Source organism: Saccopteryx leptura, chromosome 4 (assembly GCF_036850995.1).
Source record: "Saccopteryx leptura isolate mSacLep1 chromosome 4, mSacLep1_pri_phased_curated, whole genome shotgun sequence".
NCBI classification, from domain to species: Eukaryota; Metazoa; Chordata; class Mammalia; order Chiroptera; family Emballonuridae; genus Saccopteryx; species Saccopteryx leptura.
The window spans coordinates 118317435-118344003 of NC_089506.1; the positions used below are offsets into that span (position 1 = coordinate 118317435).

Sequence of the window (26569 nt, forward strand, 5' to 3'; positions counted from 1 at the left end):
TTATGTTGCACATTAATGGAACAATAACGCAGGGTGTGTGGTTTGGATGGAATAAGGCATCACTAGAAAAGTGTAGTATGCTAATTATAGGTACAGCCAAAAATAGTCTCTAAATTAATATCATTAATTATATTGAATTAAAACTTTAAACTTAAGATACACACTTCAAATATAGGTTCTAAGTGTATGTTAAACATGGTGGACAAATCTATTTCCTCTCCCTGTCCTTTCAGAGGTATCTTATTAGAATTAAAGGCAGGGAAAAAAAGGTTATTCACAGTATAGGACTAACAGCGGCAATTTTCAATGTTTGAAAGCTGAAGACTAGATAAGAGTAAATGTCAAGGCAGAACAAAGGAAGAACAAACTTGGTGGTACAGAGAGTAGCTGGGTCAGGCATAAGAAACCCAATTCATCTGACAGAACCACGGGCAGGTTCAGAATTCAGAGGCTTGACCCCAGAATCCTACACTGAGGCCTGTCAGTTAACAAAAGTCGTGCTCACTCCTACTGCTTCCAATTAGATCTTAAGACACAGCCAGGAGCCACCACACAGCTGAGGAAAGCCAACAGCAAGCGAGATCAAAACAAGAAGGAAAGTAATGGAAGTGACAAAATCCAGGAGCAAATGAAAACTTTAAACAAAAAATAATTCTTGCCTGACCTGAGGTGGCGCAGTGGGTAAAGCATCAACCTGGAATGCTGAGGTCCCCGGTTTGAAACCCCGGGCTTGCCTGGTCAAGGCACATATGGGAGTTGATGCTTCCTGCTCCTCCCCCTTTCACTCTCTCTCTCTTTCTGTCCCCTCTCTCTAAAAATGAATAAATAAAATCTAAAATAATAATAATAATAATTCTTAATCTCAGAAAGGCAAAAAATTCCATTGGTGAAAAAACTGAATGCTATAAAAAAAAAAAAAGAATGACCGAATATAAGAGAACTCTATAAATTAAAAACAAGATAGACAAAACAAAGCACTCAATAGTGATTTCTAGAAGTGAAATTAAAGACATGCTGGCAATGTGGGAGAAGTTTTTAAGTTTTATTGAAAAGAAACACCCAGAAAAAGTTTCAACTGGTAGTGCTTCAGCACTTTTTAATGACACTTGTTTGTCACATTTCCGTAACATTTTAAAAGGCAGGCAAAAGCAAACCTCTTTGAATAGATTTTTATTCAAAAGTCCTGCAAGTGAAAGTGCTGAAAGTGCAGCCAAAAAGGCAAAAACAGGTGATAATTAAATGAAAAATACGTAATGTTAAGCTTAGGTTAAGTTTAAAGTTAAGAAAGTGCATTTTTTTACAATTAAGATTTTGTGGTTTCATTTTAAGTAAAGAAAGTGAAGTTTTAGTTTTGTTTAAATAAAATGCAGTTTTAGTTTACATTTAGTGTTAAGAAAGTGCAGTTTTAGTTTACGTGTCTACAGTGCCTGCATCCCTTCCTCCCTCCCTCCTCCTCCGCCATTCACCTCCATTAGCCACACTCGTCTGTCTCCAACGTAAGAATACAGTACTAAATAACCCTTTTTTCTTTTATTTCATATATTTTGTTATGCATTGGTAAAGAATACATGTGTGTTTCTTAATTAAAAACATCTTTTTTCATAATTTAGGATGGTTTGGGGATGTTTCACAGGGCTGGAACAGATTAAACCTATTTCAGTTATTTTAAATAGGAGAAATTTGTTTGATATACGAGTTGACTGACGAGCTCGGTTACAGAATGAATTAAACTCGTATCTCAAGGTACCACTGTACGATTAACAAAGACAGTGATAAACACAGAATCCAGGTCATAGGGGATCCCAGAAAAGAGTGCAGTTATGTGAGACAGCAGATGACTTCAAAGGGATATGCCAGGCAAACAGGCACAGAGAAGGCCTAGGGAAAACCAGTCTGTACTAGAATCAGATGATACAAAGTTGAGGAAGGGTATTTCCAAGGAAAAAATGGAACAGATATACATAGTAGATGGAAAACATTTTTGATAGGCATGTGAAAAATCTTACAACATATGGAGGAAAAAAAACAGCTGTTAGAAAACAAGCAAGACAATATAGTCTGGAAATTAATTCCACACACACAGAAATGAAGAATTACTAGGTATTAAGTTAACATAGCATAAATGTAGTATTTTTATCTGACAGTCATCTTTGTCAAATTACTCAATTGTTAGGTACAAAATAAAAATTTTTTTTTTCTGATTTGAAACCCTGGCTTAAGTGCAGGCTCCTTGGTTTGAGCGGGGACTCACCAGCTTGAAACTTCCAAAATGCTGAACTGGAATTTGACCAATAAGATAAGTTTTCAAAGAAATATAACCTAACACAAAAAAGAAAAAACACATAGCTCATTCTAGTGTAAAGAAAGGCCTAAGAATGTGAAATTCTGAAAAGGTGTCACTTGGCTAGATTCCTTTCGGTTTAGACCAAGTAAAACTATGAAAAGAAAACCACACTGGATTCCATAAACAATTTTTATTGAGAATACTATCTTATTACAGAAAAGTCGCAGGCCTATCAGGACAGAATTGGGACTGAAATGTGAACAGATAGCATCTCACAACCTGAAAGCCACTACAGACTCCTCACAAATGTTTCTACAGACCCAGTACACAGGTGACTGGAGAAAGGATACAAGAAAAACAGCTACATTACAAAGCCTTCAACACTAGAAAAAAAGTAAAACACTTCAGTTTCTCTTCTCCCCTTACCCCCTAAAACACTACCATACAGGCTACATCTACCTGTGGCCCCACATCAGCTTTTAGAATAATTGTCGGGAGGGCAAAAATGACACTGGCCAGGACAGTCTTGGGGTAATTAGGAAGGGGAGGGGGAAGTCCTCAGAAGAAACTGATCATGGGCAGGATCTCGGGACTCTGTTCTTCCGCACTTCTCCGATGTGCTTGTCCTTGTCTCGCAAGCGCTCCAGTGTGGCAGCCCTTTGTGCCCCTCGGTGCTCCCTGTTGGCTTCCATCTTGTGGGTCAGTTTCTCTTCCGCCATCTTACTGCAGTTGTCCTCTACTGCTTTCTGAAGCACCTTTCTTGTGCTTTCCTTTCTCAGCGAGCTGCTTCAAGACCTCTCAGCTTCATGGGTCTTGCATCTTTCTTCTGAAGCTTCTAACTTCTCTGAATGTCCTCCAGGGAAACCTCTTTCTTCTTCGGAGGGCAAAGGGGGAATTTTGGGACAGATTCTTTTGAGCTAGGACTGAAAATCAGCTCAAAAGTCTGGCCTGAGGCACGCTTCTCCAGGTCTGTCACCTGGATATCAGAAGCCAGGCCAAACACCGGACAAGAGCCTGGCAGTACATTCTACGCAGTTCACCGGAAGGAAAGCCTTGCTCCGCCCGAGCAGCTGGTCACACTTCACAGGCCTTCCATTGTGTTATACGAGGAAGAAGCAGGGCAGCACACGTGCTTACCAAGCGTCATCTGGTTCTTCATGAGAAAAGCCACTGAAAGTAAATTAGGGAAAGACAAACATTTAAAAATTTTGTTAAATTCTTTTCCAGTTTATTTGGGGACCTTTATAACGTTCTCATTCCTTCCCTGTGGGGTGTCTGCCCTCACTTAACAGTTTTTATCAGTAGCAACACCACAACTTAACAATGCAACAGCTCTGTTTTGGATTCAGTAATTTTGATTAATTCAATAATGTCTTACTCCAACTTCTGAAAGTTTCCCTTGGCCAACAAACCCAGCAATATAATAGTGTGCATAAAAACACAATGTATCGTTTATACCTTTCGTCCTTGTCACTAGATGGCAGTGTGTCCACTTCTGAATCTTCTTTGACAATGTTTATTGAGCTCTGTACCAGAGCTGGTAATTCTGGTACAGAATTCTGGGAAAAGAATTATTTTCAAATCAGATATGTATTAATTTTATTAAGCACTTTGCTTTCTCTAAGAACCTTTGAAATATACATATCATTTGAGTTCAAGAGAAGAGGTGCTATTTAAACATGAAATTTAGCAAGCCTGTCAACTACCTAGCACGTGTTCTCAATACCCACAGTATTTCAGACTTCTATAATGTATTAGTGTCTTAGCACCAATGCACTCATTGTCACAATTTTCATTATATTTCATTCCTGTTCTGAAAATAATGAGACATCTCAACCTTTATAAACTTCAACAAATAAAAATCTGTTCAATTTTTTACCCAAGAAAATGTGAAAAAAAAAATTGTCAAGGGTGTAATGTATTTCAAAGATTCGAGGCTCCACTTGAAGTCTGGATTTCCTCTGCGTTAACCTTTCTGTCTCCAGTGGAGAAGGCAGACTCGCGTCCCAAGGCGCTGTAACAAACCACAGAAGCCCCCGTGGCCCCAGACCGCCATCCACAGCGTAGCACCTGATCTGTCTTCTGCTCTCGGCCCTCCTGGATGATTTTCATGTAGTTCTCCAAAGGACTTTCACCACAAACAGATTCGTCTTTTATTTCTTGAACACTCATTTCTAATTTCTTCTCCAGTTTAATCTTCAATGACTCTTCACTCATCTGCTGTGAAACACATGGTCACCAAACAGGAAATAGACAAATACAGTTTAAAAACGCACAGTAATATAACTTTAATCCTTTAAGTGAAATCTGCATGCCGGAAAATGATTTCCTTTTCTTTTTCACTGAAGTCATGCTACCATCAAAGGGGGACATATACGTGTCATCTCAATGTGTAAAGGGATTAATTTGTGTCCTGTGCATTACACCAAATCAACCAGGAGCCGAAGGAACATTCATATGGAAGACTAATTTATGTAAGATTCAGCAGGAATGTGCAGTGGCCAGCGTCATCCATTTGTCTGGGACAGAATCAGGACATAGACGGCCAAAGAGAATCAGGCAGGTGGGGGCAAGGAAGCCTGAGGAAGCCACCATGCACTGGCAGTCACCTCCCGGGTTCCTCTGGTCCCTGCTGGCTGACGTGTAAACCCTATTTACTAAGGGGGGCCCTATAGCAAAGCATAGTCCACCTCCTTAACGAGGGTGTTTTCAGGACCCGGTGAGAATGCGCGCACAGGCTTGCAGAAGCTCCCCTCTGCCGAGTCCTGGGGTGTGTGCGCAGCCCCTCACAGCGTGCTTAAGCAAAGGAGAGGCTCAGGAAGCCTACGGCAGGCATTTAAGTTACCTGCTGCTTGGATACTGGGACACTCAGGGGACTCACCTCCCTGAGAGTAAGGTACTGACTGAGGGTGGACCATGCAGAGGCTAGCATGGAAAATTCAGCTACACCTACAATGATTACCCTCTCTTGATCCCGCTCTGACTCTGGGACACACTGGAGACTCACTTCCCTGAGAGTAAGGTACTTACTGAGGGTGGACCATGCGGAGGCTAGCACGGGGAATTCACTACATCTACAATGATTACCCTCTCTTGATCCCGCTCTGACTCTGGGACACTCTGTGGACTCACCTTTCTGAGATTAAGGTACTTACTGAGGGTTCACCATGCAGAGGCTAGCACGGGAAATTCATTACATCTACAATGATTACCCTCTCTTGAATGCAGTCTGACTCTGGGACTCACTGGGGACTCACTTCCCTGAGAGTAAGGTACTTACTGAGGGTGGACCATGCAGAGGCTAGCATGGGGAATTCTCTATATCTACAATGATTACCCTCTCTTGATCCCGCTCTGAATCTGGGACTCACTGGGGACTCATTTCCCTGAGAGTAAGGTACTTACTGAGGGTGGACCATGCAGAGGCTAGCACGGGGAATTCTCTATATCTACAATGATTACCCTCTCTTGATCCCGCTCTGACTCTGGGACACACTGGGGACTCATCTCACTGAGAGTAAGGTACTTACTGAGGGTGGACCATGCAGAGGCTAGCATGGGGAATTCAGCTACATCTTCAATGATTACCCTCTCTTGATCCCGCTCTGACTCTGGGACACACTGGAGACTCATCTTCCTGAGAGTAAGGTACTTACTGAGGTGGACCATGCAGAGACTAGCATTGGGAATTCACTATATCTACAGTGATTACCCTCTCTTTTTTTTTTTTTTTTTCGTATTTTTATGAAGCTGGAAACAGGGAGACAGTCAGACAGACTCCCGCCTGCGCTCGACCGGGATCCACCCAGCACGCCCACCAGGGGGCAACGCTCTGCCCACCAGGGGGCGATGCTCTGCCCACCAGGGGGCGATGCTCTGCCCATCCGGGGCGTCGCTCTGTTTCTACCAGAGCCACTCCAGCGCCTGAGGCAGAGGCCATGGAGCCATCTTCAGCGCCCGGGCCAACTTCACTCCAATGGAGCCCTGTCTGCGGAGGTGAAGAGAGCGACAGGGAGGAAGGAGAGGGGGAGGGGTGGCACACACGCTTCTCCTGTGTGTCTTGGCCGGGAATCGAACCCGGGACTTCTGCACACCAGGCCGACGCTCTCACACTGAGCCTACCGTCGAGGGCCTGATTACCCTCTCTTGATCCCACTTTTCTAGTTCTCTCTGTTCCCTTTTTAGAGGTTCTTGTTCACTCTGCCTTCTCTCTTCTCTCCGTTTTTCTATTTCTGGCAGCCTCCACATTTTTTCTTCTTCACTCTTGTCATCGTCAGTCTCTTCTCTGATTCGCTTATGATCTACACCTAAAGAGGCAGAAAATAAAGAGCAGCTTCCAGCATCAGTTTTTCAAACACACGCAGTGCTGCTTCCCAGGGGGCCTGGGGGATGCAGAGAGACGCTCGTGCTTAGCCGGCTGTGGCCTGCTGGTCCATGTTCACGGTCCCCCAGCCGCCAGCACCCCTCACAGCACGCAACCCCTTTACTCCACTGAGATGCACACAGGTCACCTCCCCATGGACACCTTCAATGGTCCTCCCCTCCACAGCACACTTTCTCCTCTTCTTCACCACCTGCTCCCTCCTTCATCCTTCCCAAGCCCTGCATTTCTACCTCTACAGTTGGTTGGTTATAACCCCTCCACGACCTTAGGGTTCTGACCAAACTGTCAGTCCCTATTTACTGCCGCAGCCCTTTTAGAACTCTTCTGGTGACCCCACAAAGGCGCCTGAGCCTCTGCTGCTGAGAATGGTATAAAAGCAGCCCGTACGCCAACGGCCCCCAGCCAGCTCGCCATCATTCCCCACTTCCTCCAGGCTGGTCCCAGCTGGGCTCAGCTACAGCCTCTGTCCTGATGACGCCCACGTCTTTTCCTGTAGTCCTGATCTCTCTCCTAGCCTCACCGCATGTTTCTGATGGGTTTCCTGCCAGCGACACATGGAAGCCCTAGAACACCAGCTTCATACCTGAAGTGATCACTCCTGTGCCTCTACTTGTGCTCTTTCTACACTACGGTCACTAGGCCACCTGGGCGCACAGGTGCTAACGCCGCCCCTGCTGCAATCTGAGTCCGTATCACCGTTTACCTGGACGGCTGAAATAACCTAGTCCATGTTGTCCCTGACAGCACGGTCCCTGCATTCCAGCAACCGAGCCTCACCACAGCGCTCCCCTCCTCCTCTCCGAGACCTGCATCGGGGGCTGCTGCCTCTGCTCTGCAGAGTCCACACCCACGGCACTCTAGAAGCTGACATCTGCCTTCTTCTTTCTGGAGTATCTTACTTACCTGGAGTATCACTTCCTTTTGCATCTGGACTAGCGGCGGACGCCCTGCTGCCTGAGCACAGCTGGACTAGCGGCAGACACCCTGCTCCCTGAGCACAGCTGAACCAGCGGCAGACACCCTGCTCCCTGAGCACAGCTGGAGTAGCGGCAGGCTGCCTGCTCCCTGAACACAGCTGGAGTAGCGGCAGGCTGCCTGCTCCCTGAGCACAGCTGGACTAGCGGCAGTCTACCTGCTCCCTGAGCACAGCTGGACTAGCGGCAGGCTACCTGCTCCCTGAGCACAGCTGGACTAGCGGCAGACGCCCTGCTCCCTGATCACAGCTGGACTAGAGGCAGACACCCTACTCCCTGAGCACAGCTGGACTAATGGCAGATGCCCTGCTCCCTGAGCACAACTGGACTAGAGGCAGACGCCCTACTCCCTGAGCACAGCTGGACTAATGGCAGATGCCCTGCTCCCTGAGCACAGCTGGACTAGAGGCAGACGCCCTGCTCCCTGAGCACAGCTGGACTAGAGGCAGATGCCCTGCTGCTCGAGCACAGCTGGACTTCCCCTGCTTGGGCCTCTATTTTCACTCTCTCACTGGCCGGACACACCCCCTTCTCTCACCTCTCTCACAAAACCCTACCTCACACACCTCGTCTTGACCATGCCTTTGATGGCATCCTTTTCTCTTGTTTGATTTAATGCAGCGGTTCTCAACCTGTGGGTCGTGACCCCGGCGGGTGTCGAACGACCAAAACACAGGGGTCGCCTAAAGCAATGAGAATACATTCCGAATCATAACTGTAGCAAAATTACAGTTATGAAGTAGCCACCAAAATTATTTTTTGGTTTGGGGTCACTGCAACATGAGGAACTGTATTGCGGGGTCACGGCATTAGAAAGGTTGAGAACCACTGATTCAATGTCATGTTTTGTACAGTAACATGCTGTGCAGGCTCGTAGCCGAGGAGCAATGGGCTACCACACGGCCTGGGTGTGCAGCAGGCTGCACCGTCTAGGTTATGTTATGACGGTCACACTTTGACGAGTCGTCGAAACCCACACTTCTCTGAATGCATCCCTGCTGTCAGGCAGCACATGCCTGCACTTTGCTGTCAGAGCAAAGAAAAGCAGTGTTTCTCCTGGGCACCTCAAATACCAAGTTTCGGCCTCTCCCATCTCCCTTTGTACCCAGACAAGGAGAGGAAATGACGACTATAAGAGAGTATTTCAATGATCAAAGTGTGACCACTTACTTAATAATAAATTTAAAAGCCATTATAATGCCCATTACATCTCAGTGGTAGAAGACCTATCTAAGTCTGTTTCCCTTATCCTGTTACATTATTTTTATTCCCTATTCACCCAGGTCTGTGCCACACAGCTGCCAGCACACCACTTCTGGGTGGCCAGCAGCCCTACTCGGTACCTATCCCATCAGAGGCCCTCAAGGACTGCTGCTGACTCTCGGAATTGCCCACAGAAGCCCCGTGAAGCCAGGACTTGGGCTGGCTCCCTGCTGTTTGCCCGGCTCCCAGCACAGCGCCAGCACAGCAAAGGTTCCTCAGCACGTCTCACGGAACGAGTGCTGTCCAGGAGGATTTACTCTAAATCAGCAACAACAACCCGTTCAAAGTCTCCTGCTTCTTTCAGTAATTCCTCATATTCCTGAGCATGCTGACTTAAACCAAGAAACTACTTACAAGAGGCTTTGCCTACGCGGGATTTGGGGGATGACAGGGCTGCCCAAACACTGAGAAAACAACAGCTTGACTTGAGCAATTTCTAGTTCGAGGCTTAAACTCTGTTTCAAGGAGCGAAGGACCTGGTGGGAACGAGGCTCTTGTCTCCCCTACAGCTTTCCTCCCGGCCCAGCCCCGCTGGTGAGGGCAGTGCGTAATATGGAGCAGAGACGAGGAAAGAGGAAGTGGGCCAGACCAGTCTGATGGCCAGTTTCCCTCCAGTCTCACCAGCTTTGCAATAATGGAAACGCAAAGCTGTTTCTGTCCTCATTTCTAAGAAAGACGTAATGAAGCAAAGGGACAGAAACAGATACCAACCACCCTGCCCAATGGCTCAGTGGGCGGGAGCATCGTCCGGCACACCAAGGGTTCAAGTTTCATCTTGTGACAGGGCACATTCAAGAACCAACCAACGGGCCCTGGCCGGTTGGCTCAGTGGTAGAGCGTCGGCCTGGTGTGCAGAAGTCCCGGGTTCGATTCCCGGCCAGGGCACACAGGAGAAGCGCCCATCTGCTTCTCCACCCCTCCCCCTCTCCTTCTTCTCGGTCTCTCTCTTCCCCTCCCGCAGCCAAGGCTCCATTGGAGCAAAGATGGCCCAGGCGCTGGGGATGGCTCCTTGGCCTCTGCCCCAGGCGCTAGAGTGGCTCTGGTCACAATAGAGCGACGCCCCGGAGGGGCAGAACATCGCCCCCTGGAGGGCAGAGCGTCGCCCCCTGGTGGGTGTGCCGGGTGGATCCCGGTCAGGCGCATGCGGGAGTCTGTCTCTCCCCGTTTCTAGCTTCAGAAAAATACAAAAAATAAAATAAAATAAAAATAAAAATAAAGAACCAACCAACGAGTGCATAAATAAGTGCAATTACAAATCAATGTTTCTCTCTCTCTTCCTCTATAAAAAAAGCAATAAAAAATTTAAAAAATATATAAACTACAATCACATTGTAGATGTACAGTGTATACGGGTACTTACCATTGTTTGAATTTTACACTATGACTTCCCAAGATAGAACTGTTTTTGCAGAAGTTCTTTTCTTCTTTTTTTTTAAATTTTTATTTATTTATTCATTTTAGAGAGGAGAGGGAGAGACAGAGACAGAGAGAGAGAGGAGAGAGAGAGAAGGGGGGGAGGAGCTGGAAGCATCAACTCCCATATGTGCCTTGACCAGGCAAGCCCAGGGTTTCGAACCGGCAACCTCAGCATTTCCAGGTCGACGCTTTATCCACTGCGCCACCACAGGTCAGGCTTTGCAGATGTTCTTAAGCAAAAAAGTAACTGCTCTGTTAGACTGTGGACAAGTAAAGAAAAAATATTAAAAGCCACTGGCCCAAGAAGACTAAATGAGAAGACTTTCTTCACAGTTTTCTCCTCGGCACTGTCTTTACATATTCAAGTCGGGAGTTACTTCAGAAATGTCATTAGCACTGGTAATACCCCAATCCTGACGCTTGAATCATTTACGCTTACAGAAGGTCCTCCAACATACATGAAATAATGTAATACAGGGCGGAGCCACGATCAGTATGCACTCATGCCACCTGTTAGTTAAGGAAACTTACTTGGGGAGGGAGCAGCAGCACCCAGGCGAGGCGAGTTGCCAGCAGGATGGAGGCCATCCACTGCGAACTGCTTTGGCATGTCCCCTGAATCTACATGAGGTACAGACAAGGGTCCCATAAGTCCTGAACAACAGCAGCAAGAGAATGCGGTGCAGCGTGGGGGTAACTCATCACAGAGCACAGAAGTGCCAGCCTAAGCAACCAGGCCAGGCCTTGCCTTATGAACTCATTCTAAGGCATTTTCAGCAGAACCAGTTGCCAATGTTCTCACTTCTCAAAGTGTTCGTCAATTTTGAAGAATTAGATTTGTTTCCAAATCAGATTCATGACGCAACAGGAAAGTGACAGAAGAATTCACCTGGCTTGCTGATAATCACTTGAACTCCATTTAAATAGCAATGAGTTAACAAAGTTGTTCAAGTCAGTTGCAAAGAATTTGAAAATTTTACTAAGCCCTGACATTTAACTGTTCCAAATATACTTTGCAACTTGGCAATGAAGCCGAAAGGCAGAACGACACGTTATACACAAGTATAAAGATTTCCCAAGCTGGAAGGAACCTGAGCGGACTGATTTACATTCCATTTCACACTTAAGCAGCCGGCGCCCAGGGAACAGTCTAAGGCAGACCGGTGGCCAGAGCCGGCCCCCAGTCTGACAGTGAAGCTAACATATTCACCTCCAAGCTTTCACTGAGAATGGGTTTTCTAAACCCGAGGCTCCCGACAGAATCTGCACAATTTAAAGAAAATAACTTAGCATCTTAGCATCTTCATATTCCATAAAAATAGGGAAAAAAGTTTAAAAATCTTATTTTTAAATAAAACATATTTTAAATCTTAGGCCATCCCAAACTTGGTAAATTAAGGGTTCACTTGTGGGTTTAACTCCAACTTAGAAATTATTGGTTATCCTAAAATTTTTTTAAAATTGAACTCAAACGTACCCCTGAAAATCTTTGTAATATAAAAAACAATATTTTTTATATTACCTTTGTAATATAAAAAATGTCCTAATTTGTAACTGTTTGATTTTTATAACAATCGATATTTCTCATCAAAGCTAAGTTTTCTACATTTTCAACTTATAAAAACCAGTACAGGTAATTACATTTGAACTTACATCCAAAAGATGATCCAAACTCCTCATTATTCTTAAAAGATAGCTTATCTGGACTTGGAACTTCATTTCTGTCCTGAAGTTCAGTTTCTCTCTGATAAAGACTGGGTGGGAAGAATAAAGTTCATGAGTGTGAAGCTGTAATAACACAAAAACCAAGAGCACGCAACGATGAAAAGCATCTTGTGACTTGAGAAAAACCCTTTAGAAAATGAACTGTGCTCACTGAGAATAAGGGCCACACAGCACTGGGCACTCTCTGTGCACCGGGCAGCATTCTAAGCAATTAAGCCATTAGCTCAGGGCCTCCTTAGAACCACCGTACACTGTGAAGCAGGGTGCTACCACTGTTAACACAGAATAATATTACACTCTCAGTGCTGTTTATTTTACCAAGAACCACAAACATTTTTGAAAAACGCAAATTCTGGACACAGTGAGTACAAGTCAGAAATAATGCATGCAATACTACAAGCCCATGTGGATCAAGGTGCCCTAACTCACCGTGTGCTGTCCCATCTCTCCTCTTGGCTTTATCACAAAAGTGAGCGACATAAAAATATACATGGACACTGCATGCACTAGGACCATGGTAGGCACATGTGGCAGCTTCCACTCTGTACAGTAAGACTGAATGCAAACAGAAGTCCAACGTGGAGCCCGGAGCTAAGAATTCATCGTCTCCCACCTTAACGATCAAGCACAGGAAGGAATACCACCTGTGACTTGAATCCCAACATGGGTGGACCACCGCCAAGCTTCTAAGTCCATCTACTCCACCCTGCTGCAGCAATCAGACCCTGCAACCAACCCACTACCGCTTCAGAATCTCTTTCAATAGACCAACTCGAGTTTTGTTTGCTGAAATATTTTTATTTTATTTATTTGTTTGTTTATTTTTGACAGAGAGAGTCAGAGAGAGAGAGAGGGACAGATAGGGACAGACAGGAAGGGAGAGAGATGAGAAGCATCAATTCTTCGTTGCGGCACCTTATTCACTGATTGCTTTCTTATATGTGCCTTGACCGCAGGGCTCCAGCAGAGCGAGTGACCCCTGCTCAAGCCAGCGACCTATGGGCTCAAGCCAGCGACCATGGGGTCATGTCTATGACCCTGCACACAAGCTGGTGAGCCTGCGCTCAAGGCGGATGAGCCCATGCTCAAGCCAGCGACCTCGGCATTTTGTAGCTGGTTCCTCTGTATCCCGGTCTGATGCTCTATTCACTGTGCCATTGCCTGGTCAGGCTGCCAAAACATTATTAAAATAATTTTCTAAAGATGTGTGAACCTCTGGCCGGTTGGCTCAGCGGTAGAGCGTCAGCCTGGCGTGCGGGGGACCCGGGTTCGATTCCCGGCCAGGGCACATAGGAGAAGCGCCCATTTGCTTCTCCACCCCCCCCTTCCTCTCTGTCTCTCTCTTCCCCTCCCGCAGCCAAGGCTCCATTGGAGCAAAGATGGCCCGGGCGCTGGGGATGGCTCCTTGGCCTCTGCCCCAGGCGCTAGAGTGGCTCTGGTCGCGGCAGAATGATGCCCCGGATGGGCAGAGCATCGCCCCCTGGTGGGCAGAGCATCACCCCTGGTGGGCGTGCCGGGTGGATTCCGGTCGGGCGCATGCGGGAGTCTGTCTGACTGTCTCCCCCCGTTTCCAGCTTCAGAAAAATACAAAAAAAAAAAAAAAAGATGTGTGAAACTATTTCAAGTTTAAAAATAAACTCAATTTTCTTTCAGATTTTGAATACTGCTTTTTTATCTTTATTCACTGTGTCTCTTCATGGCACTATGATGATGCTTATTGATACCATAGTGCGTATTCTATACATCAGGTTTAGTAAACAAGGAAAAATCGCTTATGTGCTAAAGGGAATTTTTTTCCCCAGGTAATTCTCAAAGATCACACAGCACCTTACAATCTGACTGAAAATTCTATGCAGCCTTGTGGTCTTGAGTATCACCTTAAAAAACTAAACACGTCAAGGCTAAGACCTTATGCAGTGAACCAGACTTGACTGAGGCCAACCAGAACACAGGACTTACCCAGCCTTCTGCTCCAGAGGGCTGCGGAGTGAAGGGTTGGAAAGGCGGTGTCTAGACACAGCAGGTGAAGGCTGGAGCATCCTCTCAGGGCCAGGACTGGGGGCAGCAACGTGGGATCGGCCCAGACCTAAGGGGAAGAAGAAATCAGGGCAAGAATAGTACACATTACATGGAGAAAAAAAGTAACAAGGTTTCTAAGGAATTCTATTATTAATAGTTTGAAAAGAAATTCTATTATCCTTGCAAACAGCTGAGTAGGATATATAAATGACACACAGCATTAATAATTCAAGCACCTAAATGAAACTGCAGTGATTACAATAAAATGTGTAAAACTAATCGGCAGGAAAGGAAAAGCCACCGACTGCCATCCTCTGAGCACCTCTGCATGCCAAGAAAGTGTTTTGGAACTTGCCACTCTGTCCCATTGCCTCCCCCCCAACCCTGGGCCATACGGGAGACAGAGACGCTGCTGTAAGCAGGCCACCACAGGTGCAGGGAGGACACACTGCTCAGGCTAGAGACTTCCCGGGCTGAGCTGAGCATGCGCTCTCCGCCGCTTCCTTCCGTCCAGGGCTCGCTTTCATTCAGCTAAGGGTCCACCGAGACCACCCAAGTCCAGAGCATCCCGCAATCCTTTGTGCTGAAGCTTACCTTCCAGATGCATCGCAGCATCAAGGCTCCGTGTAGCTTTCTCAAGGGGCGTGGAGATTAGGCGCCTGCCCGGGCCTCTGTGCAGCTGGCAGGCCGCGCTGCCCGCCCATGTGCTCCTCTCCAGAGGCTGCCAGGGCGCAGCTCTTGCCTCTGCAGATATACATCTTTCCGAGGAGCCTGAAGAGATGCTCTTGCGGGTCCCCTGCCCGTGCGGGGGTGGGGGGCTGCTGGATGGTAGTGGGCTTCTGGCGGAGGGGCACTGACTAACTCTTTGACAGTAGTCCTGAAAAACTTTCTCTAAGGTTTCGGCCTCCTGCTCGAGCACCTTCATTTTCGCCTTGGTGTTGGCTACAAACTCAAGTTCGGAGTCGGGGGAGCTACTATCTGTGCTGGCGTTTGGGTAACTAGTGATCTCTGGTGTAACTACGTGTGCCATCAGCTGTTCCTGTTTGAGAGGATTTCTCAAGAAACCCCCCATTATCTCACTGCTGGCAGACAAGAATTCACTGGCAGGAAGACGGAGAGGCTGCTTCAGATTGCAGGACACTTCCTTCTCAAGGGCTGTGGGTTACAGAGATAATGTCACACAGGAGCAGAGAGTAAAATTCAAATATGCTTGAGAGTTTTTTTGAAAAATGAAAGATTATAATACGAACAAACATGCACATTAAACAATTTCTGAAGTCGTGGTAATGCTAACAATTACTAGCATTTACTGAGAGTTTTTATATACCAGCTGCAGCTTCATAGGCCTTTTTTAAGTGAGAGGAAGAAAGGCAGAGAGACAGACTCCCGCATGAGTCCCAACTGGGATCCACCTGGCAAGCACCCTACTGGGCGTTGCTCTACCCATCTGGGGCTGCTGCTCCGTTGCTCAGCAACTGAGCTATTCTAGTACCTGAGGCGAGGCCAAGGCGAGGCCATGGAGTCATCCACAGCACCCACGGCCAACTTTGCTTAAACCATTTGAGCCATAGCTGGAGGAGGGGAAGTGAGAGAGAGAGACAGGAGGAGGGGTGGTGGAGAAGCAGATGGGCGCTTCTCCTGTGTGCCCTGACTGGGAATCAAACCCAGGACTTCCACACGCTGGGCCAACCGGCCAGGGCTAGCCTTCTTTTTTAATATATGATATTATTTCACAATCCATAATACACATTCTTGAAATCCAAAAAGCTCTGAGAACTGAAAATTTATTCATAATTTATTTGCTCACATAGCCTAACTGTACCTAAACCCATTTGTTTGATAAATTTTACCCAAACTGATGCAAACTCGTTCATAATCTTTATTTATTCTACCCAGCATGGATATTCATACATTTGACTGCAAACATGTTTCATTTGAGGATGCTTCCCCTTCCCTAGAAATCCCAGAGCTGAGACAAAATCACTGTAGGGTCCAAGTTTCAGATAAGGGAATGAGGATCTGCAGTCACAACGCTGTGGGCTAAGAACTCACTCCTCCCTTCTTACAGACAGGAGGCTGAGGCCGGGTCCCACAGGTAGCAAGGCGTACAGACACTGGGACTTCCGAGCACAAAGCCAGTATGTGTGGCCACTACTTTCCCGCAGTGCCTCCAGGACAATGCGTGTGTTTGAAAGGACTTCATCCTCAAACTGTTTTTCATGATTCGAGATCACTGATTTCAGCTGTGGACAGTTTGGCAAACGGAATTGTTGAGAGAAAATAAGGAATAGGAAAGCACAGAAATGAGCAAAGAAATATGATGAAAGTAAGAGAGACTGACATCAAAGGAATCACAGCAGGAGAGATACCCCTGGTCTCTCCGCTTAAAGCTACAGCAACTTGGAAAGCTGTACTTCCACAAAGAGTCCCGGCTGAATGCACAAACACACCCGAGACCTGTGCATTGAGAGACCTGAAGGTGGGCAAGTGAGAGCAAACTGGGGAAGCAGGGACAGAAATGCTCAGCTGAGCCACAGTCACAGCCCTCCAACTGGGAACGCACGGCAGGACTCGGCCCAAAGAGGGAACATTCGGGCTGTGGCTGACACGACCTTCAGCCGCGAGGAGCAAAGAAGTTTGTGGGCACCCCTGCAGCAGTGGTCAGTCAGTACGAGCTGCAGCTGAGTCCCAAGACCTCGCCAAGGACACAGCACAGAGGTGACCTCAGCTGTCTGGCTGTCAGCATTCAAGACAGAGAAAGCCATGGAGATTAGCTGCTCCCTAACCTCCCAAAGCTCACCTCCCTTTGCCCGGGAGGCAAGGCTGTGGAGCACTTTGTCTGCAAACCTGAGAACGGGTGCTATAGAATCACTTTCTCCCTGAGCAAAGGGCCCATTCTGTAAATGGTCCCAGGATCACGGCACAGCGGGGAATCTGTGGAGGTCTGAGGTCTCCATTACTGGGAGGGCAAAGAAACTTAAGATGGCAGCCAGGTTGCCAGGTTGCCCTAGCCCACCCTCCCCCACGCATTGCAGATATACTGATGGCAGCATCTGGCTGCAGCGGAAAGCGCTGGGGTTTCATGGATTTGGAGCCCCAAGCCCAGCCCATTCTCTTGTGGGGTGGTCCCCTGGGACTACGGCAAGAGGATCACAGGGGAGGTAACCATTGCCCTTGGAGATCTGAAAAGCTAGAAAAGGGAAAGAGCTAAAACATCTTGTGAGTCAGTGCCACCTACTAGAACAGAAAGATTTCTTTGTGTCAAACATACTAAGAGAAGCACCACTCATTCAGATGCCTAGGCCCAAGATGGCGAACCTTTTTATAAAAACCGCCCAATTTTGCAGTACTGGTCAACCTGGTCCCTTCCGCCCACTAGTGGGCGTTCCATGCTTCATGAGTTAGTGGAGCAACCAAACGGCGCCGTGATTGGCCCACCGTGAAAGCTGGAACCATTCTGAGCGTCTGATGTCGCAGGCACTCAACTCAGGCCCATCTCATTCCATCTTCTTCGCCAGGGCGTGGTAGGTCTCGTGCCCCATTATCAACAAGGACACTGAGATCCGAGGAAGTTCAGTGTGCCCAAGGTCCATCAATAACATCCAATTCAGGGTGCACAAGCAAAAATATATATAATCTATCTGATTCATGATGATATGACACAAGCCCCCGGCTTGCCCCGTATGTTTACTCATCTCTCAAGGCATAGGTAAAACCACTGGAGAGTCAGACTGATCTTACTATTGGGGTGACAAATATAAAAAAGTTCTTAGGCCCACGATGAATTTAGGGACTGGTGTCACCACTACACCGCTCCTATTTCGGGTGAGGCTCTCCCAAGCCATGGGGCACCTGCAGAAGCAAGTTACATTAGCTGATGACCCAGCTGGCTGGTATTCCTGAAATGGATAGGAAGTTTTATTTCTAAGATGACATATTTCTATGGCTTTCTCCCTACGAGGAGAATTACTAAAAACTCAATGAGAAACGATCATGGCATTTCCACATACTTCAGAAGTTTTACACACACGTACACATTTATAGGTTAAAATGCCACTAACCTGTCTGAGTTTCTTTCAGTTGCAATTTTAAATCAGCCACCTGTGTAGTTAACCTCTTTACAGAGGCATCATAATCTAGGATCTGGGCCTTCAGCTTTGCAGACGGCTCAATCTGAAAAGAGTCAGAGAGGGAAAAGAGGTCAGTGTGAAAGAAATCCCCGTTCACTTCCAAAGGCCCAATTCTCTCTCATCAGCCTTCTTCTCTTTCTTCTGTTTTGCCATTTCTGAGCAGCTTCACGCTTGCAATCCACAGGTCCCTAGAAAACAACAGAACACACAAGTTTCCCACCTCCCTTTTCACTCATCTCAAAACACAGCGACTGAGGGCATGAGGCAGACAACAGAAAGAGGGCGCCACTATTTCTTTCTCAGTCACAGGGAGACTCAAGACAGAGACTACGAGTGGCACTGCGACACCAAACACCATTCTGTGTTTACGCACACTTGCTTTCCTCTGCATTTCATTACTATAGTGACTGTAAATCTGCATAATCCCTCAAGAAGTTTCTCAGATGACCACTGCCCCTTAGCACGTCCGGGGAGTAACTTCTGATGTTAAAAATCAGTCTGATTGACGCCGGTGTGACATATGCCAAGTTTCCACGTGGACAGAGTGGACTGGCCAAACAACCAGGCCAAGGGAAGAGAGTACTCACCTCACTTTGCGGCTGCTTGTTCAGAGTTTCCTTGTGGGTTTTGAACTCCTTGTGCCATAACAAAAATGCAGTTACTGCTTTCTTTAATTCTTTCTGAAAATCTGCCATCTCAGGAGATGGCTCAGCTATACCTGAGAAGGTAAAAAGGCCTGGTGATTATCAACCGTAAGTTTTCTCATTTCACTTAGCAAAAGCAGCTCAAAAGATTTTAAATTCTTTTCTTTGTTTACACATAATTAATATTATTTTAATTCTATTAAATGAACTTAAGAGCAATCCTGACTCACAAATTTCAGAATAAAAGAATTTAATGCACACAAATACAAACTTCGCTACTCTTCCTGGTCCTCCTCCAAGTCAAACAATTCTTTCAGACCCTTGAATTAATTTGAAAGGCCAACTCTTTCCTCTCCATGCACAGAGGTATAGAAGGGGCCCTCCACCAAAATCTGATGACGACTGCCCTGAGGTCAAATCCAATTCATCATCTGTCAGCAGCACTCGGGGTCCAGGCAGACAGCAGATGGAGTCTGCCACTGCAGTCACTGGAGGACCCTCCAATAAAGGGCGACTCCGTAGGGCAGCCACAAGGGGCGGTGTAGTTCCCTGGGCCAGGGATGGGGCCGTGCAGTTATCACTCCCAGGGCCTAGATGGACAGGGAGGTAAGAACTTCTGGAACTGCAGAGAATGAGCCAGCGCAGGTCCTGGGGAGCACAGCGCCTGGGAGAGACCGTCCTGCAATCACTGAAATGTCGCCTGGCTGAGAGGAGAGGCCAGCCCAGAGCCACCGTACACCGCGTGGGGAGGGTGGGCGACAGGGTAACAACGACCTCCCCCTCACTCTCCTCCTCCTGCCCTTCCACCAGTGCACGGCTGTCCCCACCGGCCAAACGCGAGCAGCAGAGGGCGAGGGAAGACCAGTACCATCCAGAGAGGCAGATTTGTAGTTTAAAAATATTTCTTAGTGACACTACTAATTATGCAATAGAAAGCAACAATGAAGTAACTTCAAAGTGAGATTCTTATTTTATAATTTTCCCAAATGAAGATTCCCTTGGAGGTACAGAGCACAGTGTCATATTACTAGGCTACAGAGTTACAAAAACATGCAAACCAGGAAAAAGCACATACGGTTTAAGAGACGCAAGTTTTCATTTCTACTCTCTTCCAGTTGTTGTTTAAGTAACTTATTTTGTGCCTGCAGCTCTACATTCTCTTCCTTTAGAAGTGAGTAGTCACTCATCTCTTCCATCTTTTCCTTCAGCAGGTGGTTTTGCTTTGTTACTGCCGCAGACTGGGCTTTGACAGACTCGAGCTCAAGCTGGAATTAGAGAGAAACCTTGTGCTTGGACAGCAGCCTGACAGTACTGCTCACAGAAAGGCTGGCAGGCCGCTTTGAGCTGGGAGTCACAATCTACCTGAGGTCACCGGACAGAAGTCTGGCTCTCTGTAAAAATAAGACCCTGACTACAACAAAGGAAGTCATCTTAGCCCTACAGTTGGGGCAGCTGCCGTTCATTCAACTTCACACTTAGGTAGAACCCCGTCCTACAGAGCAATGTTCTGATTAAGATTACCACCCCCTTTTCCAGATGCAGCGAAGGTCCCAATAGCAGTTACAGACTGTAGCAATATGTTTTTAAATATATGTGAGAGCTTTCCTTTTCTTAGTATACTTCACGTTTGCATAGAAAAGCCTACAATTTTATCTAATAAATGTCATTACAGCTGTAAAAATAAACTTTATATACAGAATATATTTAAGTACCTAAGATTATATGAATAAACAGAAATGAAGTTAACAGTGGCACGTGAATGAGATGCATTTCGCATCTCATTTTGTTTTTCTCAGCAGCATCCCGATGTAATGAAAGGAATTGGACCTATTGCTGATGGGAAAGAGAAGAGGCCGAGGCAGAAACTAAGATGCACTGGCCCCTGCTACGGACCAGGCACGTGAATCAGCTCACTGACGTCCCCTAACACCATGGAACGTGGGCAACGCCCAGTGTTGAAGGAACTCGCCTGAGGCACACAGGCAGTAAGGAGAGAGACAGGAGTCAAGCAGGACCCCAAGCCCCAAAGGATGTCCGCTCCATGCTTCCCTGGGAGACTAAGATGGAAATGAACAACTACTGAGTCAACTTAAGTTGGACCATCACCTTCTTAGTCATATAATAGTCGAAACACACTGAAAAGATAACTTAAGGTAAATTATGTATGACTGAACCTAAAATTTCATATTGCTTAACATCAATTTAAAAAAAATAACAGGCTTCACAATTACCTCAAGTTCTTTCACACAATTTGCAGAGTGTTTGAGTTCCTCCATTTTTGAATTAAGAGATGTGAGCTCCTCTTGCAAAAGTCTAGTTTTTTCTGAAAGAGAGAGCCAACCAATTAAACATATTTTCCTACTGAATACAAAACTCATTTAAGAATCCATGGCCAATATTTAAGACCTAATGAGCATTGTTTCATAATCTAAACTAGGAGATGTCAGAGTTAAATATGACAGTTTAAAAACCAGTGGGGCAAAGAAGGAATAAGTCCCATTACCCAGCAAGTGCTGGGAAGTTACTTCTAAGAGTCACCTCTGTGCTGAACTTCCCTGTGCTACACACACCAGCCACACTCACAGCATGTGTTCAGACCCCTCATGCCGACAGATCAGAACTTCCTCAGAGACAAAGACTTGTCTTAGGATATTATAGTCACTGTTTTGTCATTTTCACTTCAGCTAATACAAGTCTATGTAGCTATATCCTCAAAAAATAATTTCTACCTGACCTGTGCTGGCACAGTGGACAAAGTGACGACCTGGAATACTGAGGTCACCAGTCTGAAACCCCGGGATTGCCCAGTCAAGGCACCTATGAGAAGCAACTGCAAGTTGATGCTTCCTCCTCCTCCCCGCCCGTTCTCTAAAATCAATAAATCAAATTCTAAAATATAATAATTTGATGACAACATGATGGTACCAATTCGAAAAGAAGTCTTAGTCATCACAGGAAAGTCACAAAGGAGCAGCCACACACTGGGTGACCTTACAGGTCAACATCAAGTAACCAGCCCTAGTTTACTCCAAGAATTCCCTTGAAATTTCCACCTAAAGTTCAACTTCTTGTCACAATAAAGTTCCTAGAACTATACTGAAATGTAATCTATCTGGAGACTGAAAAATTATCCAGTCCTGGGTTAACATACACAACAGTTTAGGGGGTTATATGTCAAGTGAAAATATCTTGAAGCATAAAAATATATTAGCTCTGACCAGGTAGCTCACTTGGTTAGAGTGTTGTCCCAATACGTCACGATTACAGATTCAGTCCCCAGTCAGGCAACACACAAGAATCAAACACTGGATGCACAAGTAAGTGGGACAACAAACTGATATTCCTCTCTCCCACCCCAGCCCTCCCTCTGCCCCTCTCCCTTCCACTCATTCTAAAATCAATCTAGGCCCTGGCCGGTTGGCTCAGCGGTAGAGTGTCGGCCCAGTGTGTGGAAGTCCTCGGTTCATTTCCCAGTCAGGGCACACAGGAGAAGCGCCCATCTGCTTCTCCACCCCTCCCCCTCTCTTTCCTGTCTCTATCTCTCTCTTCCTCTCCTGCAGACAAGGCTCCATTGGAGCAAAGTTGGCCCAGGCGCTGAGGACAGCTCCATGGCCTCCACCTCAGGTGCTAGAATGGCTCTGGGTGCAATGAAGCAACACCCCAGATGGGCAGAGCATCGCCCCCTGGTGGGCATGCTGGGTGGATCCCAGGTGGGCACATGCGGGAGTCTGTCTGGCTGCTTCCCCACTTCTAACTTCGGGAAAATACAAAAAATAAATAAATAAATAAACAAATAAAAATCCATCTAAAATTATTTTAATACATATACACATAAAAAGTAAAAGAGCCTGACCAGGTGGTGGCACAGTGGATAGAGCGTCGGACTGGGATGCAGAGGATCCAGGTTCGAGACCCCGAGGTCACCAGCTTGAGCGCAGGCTCATCTGGTTTGAGCAAAGCTCACTAGCTTGGACCCAAGGTCTCTGGCTCGGCAAGGGATTACTCGGTCTGCTGTAACCCAACTACTGGTCAAGGCACATATGAGAAAGCAATCAATGAACAACTAAGGTGTTGCAACGAAAAACTGATGATTGATGCTTCTCATCTCTCTCCATCCCTGACTCTGTCCCAATCTATCCCTCTCTCTGTCTCTGTTAAAAAAAGAAAAAAAAAAAGAAGAAGTAAAAGAAATAAAGAATTGTAACAGGAGAAAGGGAAGTTAAAATAAAGTTTTCCATAAGTAAAAAAAATGAACTCTCATGGTTAAAACCACACTGAGATATCACCTCACACCTGTCAGATGGGCTACCATCAATAAGTCAACAAACAGCAAATGTTGGCGAGGCTGTGGGGAAAGGGAACCCTCACACACTGTTGGTGGGACTATAAATTAGTGCATCCACTACAGAAAACAGTATGGAGGTGACTCAAAATATTAAAACTAGAGCTGCCATATAATCCAGCAAGTCTACTTCTCAGGGTATCTCTGAAAAACACTACTTCAAAAAGATATACGTGTGTACCCCTGTGTTCACTGCAGCATTACAGTAACAGCCAAGATATGGAAGCAGCCAGTTTCTCGTCACAAGAAACTTCCTAGAACTATCAACAGATAAGTGGGTAAAGAAGACGTGGTACATATATACACAACAGAATATTATTTATAACAATATAAAGGAATGACATCTTGCCATTGGCGACAACATGGATGGACCTAAAGGGTGTTATGGTAAGTGAAATAAATCAGAGAAAGATAACTACTATATAATTAACTTATACAATGTAACTTATATGTGGAATCTAAATAAGAAAAACCAAATAAATTTTTAAAAAATCAAAAACAGACCCACAGATACAGATAAGCTGATGGTTGCCAAAGGGGATGGAGGGGGGTAGATGGGGAAAAAAATACTGAATATACTACTTACTCACAGTTTAATATATATTTCTTTTCTTATTAAAAAAAACCCCAAAACATGTAAAGTTGGATAAAATCCTGCCAGTAAGTCACTGACCTTTGTAAATATACAAAAGGTTAAAGTACATGAAGTTTTGCCAAAGCACAGTGAAAGGCAATGATTATTTTTTATATCTTGTAAAATTAAAAGGTGTAATTTTATAGTAGCAATGAAGTATAAGCTTTTATATGTACTGCTCACAAAAGTTCGGGGATATTTCAAAATGAATATGAAGCGATAAACTATCCCCTAATTTTTGTGAGCAGTGTATATGTATATATAACACACACAACAAACATATAACATAACCAATGTAGCAAGCTAATAACCTATATCAGAAATGAAAAGTACAGCCCCCTCCCCAAGAATCACCTTTATTCTTCCTTTCGTCTTCAACCAGTCTGTTCGTTCTGGCGATATAGTCATCTTTTAGCTCAAGTTGATACCTGAAAATCAGAATGGCTAAAAGTGAGATTTTTCTCCCTTTCCTGGAGAGATCATAGTCTATCAGTGTGTGAGCTTATCTATGGCTCTGAACATGGCCATGCGTAATGTCAAGGTCTCTCAGTATACGGCCAGAGATTCAAATTCTGAGTATACAAAGTCCAGTAACAGCCTGATGCGATCCTGTAAACCAGGTCCCCAAAACTCATGTTATTGTGAGGTTACTGAGAACAATAATTGCACATTGGTCTGGACTGACGCAAAAAAGTAAGTTAAATTTACACAGTATACAACTGACTCTAAATACCAAAAGAGAGAAGTCAGTCGCTTCCAGCCCTGGCCAGTAAGCTCAGTTGGTTAGAGTGCTGTTCCAATACGCCAAGGTTTCAGGTTCAATCCGCGGTCAGGGCACATACAGGAATAAACCACTGAATGCATAAAGAAGTGGAACAACACATTGATGCACACCTCTCTCTCCCTCCCTTCCTATCCCTCTAAAATTAATTTTTTAAAATACATAATTTTAGAAGCATTTGAGGTCTTGCACCCTGGTTTATATATGTTATCAGTTTGGCTCAAATAAACTCTTATACGTTTGTTTTGTAAAAAGCAGTCAGTCACTTCCAACCCACCTCCTTGTCTCCCCTCCATTCCTACCAGAAGAACTCTGCCTTGGGTGCTGAGCACAGTATTGAGAGCCAACTGCCAACACTTTTATACCTGTGCTAGCAATACCAAAAGGCACATTTTCAAGCAGTTTTACTTATCTCGACCAACCGTGACTAGCAGACTTTTTGGTTCAGAGAAAGTAGGAAGGAAGAGAAGCACTCCTGTGGTGTGGTGAGTACCTTCCGACACCAACACTTGCCAAAGTCTTAGAGGAGACCCAGCGCAGACAAATAACACCAAACAGTTCACGATCTCCATGGCGGTGTCAAGTTAACAAACACGTATTCCGTTTTTCCTAAGAGTTTAACAACTACAGATACTTTAGTCTTTGCTACTATATTTGAGAAGCTGACCTCAAATATGTAGAGAGATCACCCGTCATTTCAAAATTGACACATGGAAAGGTACTCTATTTTTTATTAAAATTATTTTAAAGAATAACCTTAAGAAACCTCTGCAAGTGCTATGCAATGGAATTATCAATAACAAATTATGGGCAAGGCAGCAGAAAGAGGTCAATGATTATGAAATACTAGAGCAGCTCACATGAGTCATCTCTTCACCAGGAATTCATTTACTCACGAATACTGACTGAACACTTATTATGTGCCACGCATTACACTGAGCATTAGAGGAAAAGGTTACCAAATGGGCTTAATGTCTCTGCGCTAAGATATTAGTCACAATAACTCAGACTATAGAAAAGCCACAGTAACCACAGTTATCCTTATTTTCTTTTCTCTGTATCACTTTTTTTGCTTCATATACTTAATTTCAGTTTGTTTCTTTTGATCCTGTCTTTGCAGAATCTTGAAGGACTACAAGGCATATGCTCACTGACAAATACTAAACCACTAGATAGAATAACTTATAAAGTGTCATATACCCCCATCCTAGTGGCAGTACGAGTGGGGTAGAGGAAAAGAGACATAAAAGTGATCATAATTCAAACTTCACAGCTCATCAGCAGTGCAAGTCACAAGGTGCCCTAAAAACTACAGCAAATCGCAGGCCCTTGATACATGTTAGAGAAGCTATGAGTGAGAGCAAGCAGAGAATGTTATTGTCTCTATGTATCGTTTTCAAACTATCTGAACTCAAATACTCATGGGAAAGCCTTGATTTGACCGTCAATGAAAACAGGTATTTTCTTAAACATTAACTTTTTCACCATAAAATGTTCGTCTTATTTACTTCATTACTGTTGCCATGTTTCCATCAACTTAATTCAAACATATTATTTTTTTTTAAATGCCAATTACTTTAGAATTTCACCCTTGAGCCTCTGGTCATAGGCCTCCTCCATATTCTTTATATTCAGCTCCCGTCTCCTAAGTGCATCCGTCATGCTTTTATTTTTTTCTTCTTGTAGCTTCTGGGCCCTGAAATTAGCAAAAATACAAAGAGCAAATAAAAAACTACAATACCTGAAATAAAGACAATAGGGGAAAAAACAACATGTGATTTTAGCTCCACAGACTAAAACTGTTCTGTGACTGTCACCACTGGGAAGTAAACAGAAAGAGCCAGAAGTCTTCCATTTATTCTATGAACTGACCGAGTTATGATGGTTCTCACACAGCAGATGGAACTATATACAGTGGCACCAGGCTGGAGGGAGCGTGAAAGCATCAAGACCAAAATGCTTTTTCACAGAAG

The 26569-nt window shown here is 45.3% G+C and overlaps 1 protein-coding gene across 1 annotated transcript in view; it reads right to left on the reverse strand.

Annotated features, from left to right (window-relative positions):
* Window positions 1-2626: 2626 nt before the first annotated feature.
* The window catches only part of LOC136402965 (centriole and centriolar satellite protein OFD1-like), a 96896-nt gene continuing 72953 nt past the window's right edge, over window positions 2627-26569 (reverse strand). Inside the window, exons 9-22 of the mRNA XM_066381081.1 lie at window positions 26173-26292; window positions 24170-24243; window positions 21071-21162; window positions 19915-20104; window positions 18783-18913; window positions 18127-18238; window positions 14660-15220; window positions 14006-14132; window positions 11975-12075; window positions 10853-10942; window positions 6425-6591; window positions 4355-4501; window positions 3743-3843; window positions 2627-3460 (exon numbers count right to left, since the gene is read on the reverse strand). Coding sequence (XP_066237178.1) covers window positions 3418-3460; window positions 3743-3843; window positions 4355-4501; window positions 6425-6591; window positions 10853-10942; window positions 11975-12075; window positions 14006-14132; window positions 14660-15220; window positions 18127-18238; window positions 18783-18913; window positions 19915-20104; window positions 21071-21162; window positions 24170-24243; window positions 26173-26292 — 2056 coding nt within the window. The 3' untranslated portion in view covers window positions 2627-3417. The remainder of the gene's footprint in view (window positions 3461-3742; window positions 3844-4354; window positions 4502-6424; window positions 6592-10852; window positions 10943-11974; window positions 12076-14005; window positions 14133-14659; window positions 15221-18126; window positions 18239-18782; window positions 18914-19914; window positions 20105-21070; window positions 21163-24169; window positions 24244-26172; window positions 26293-26569) is intronic.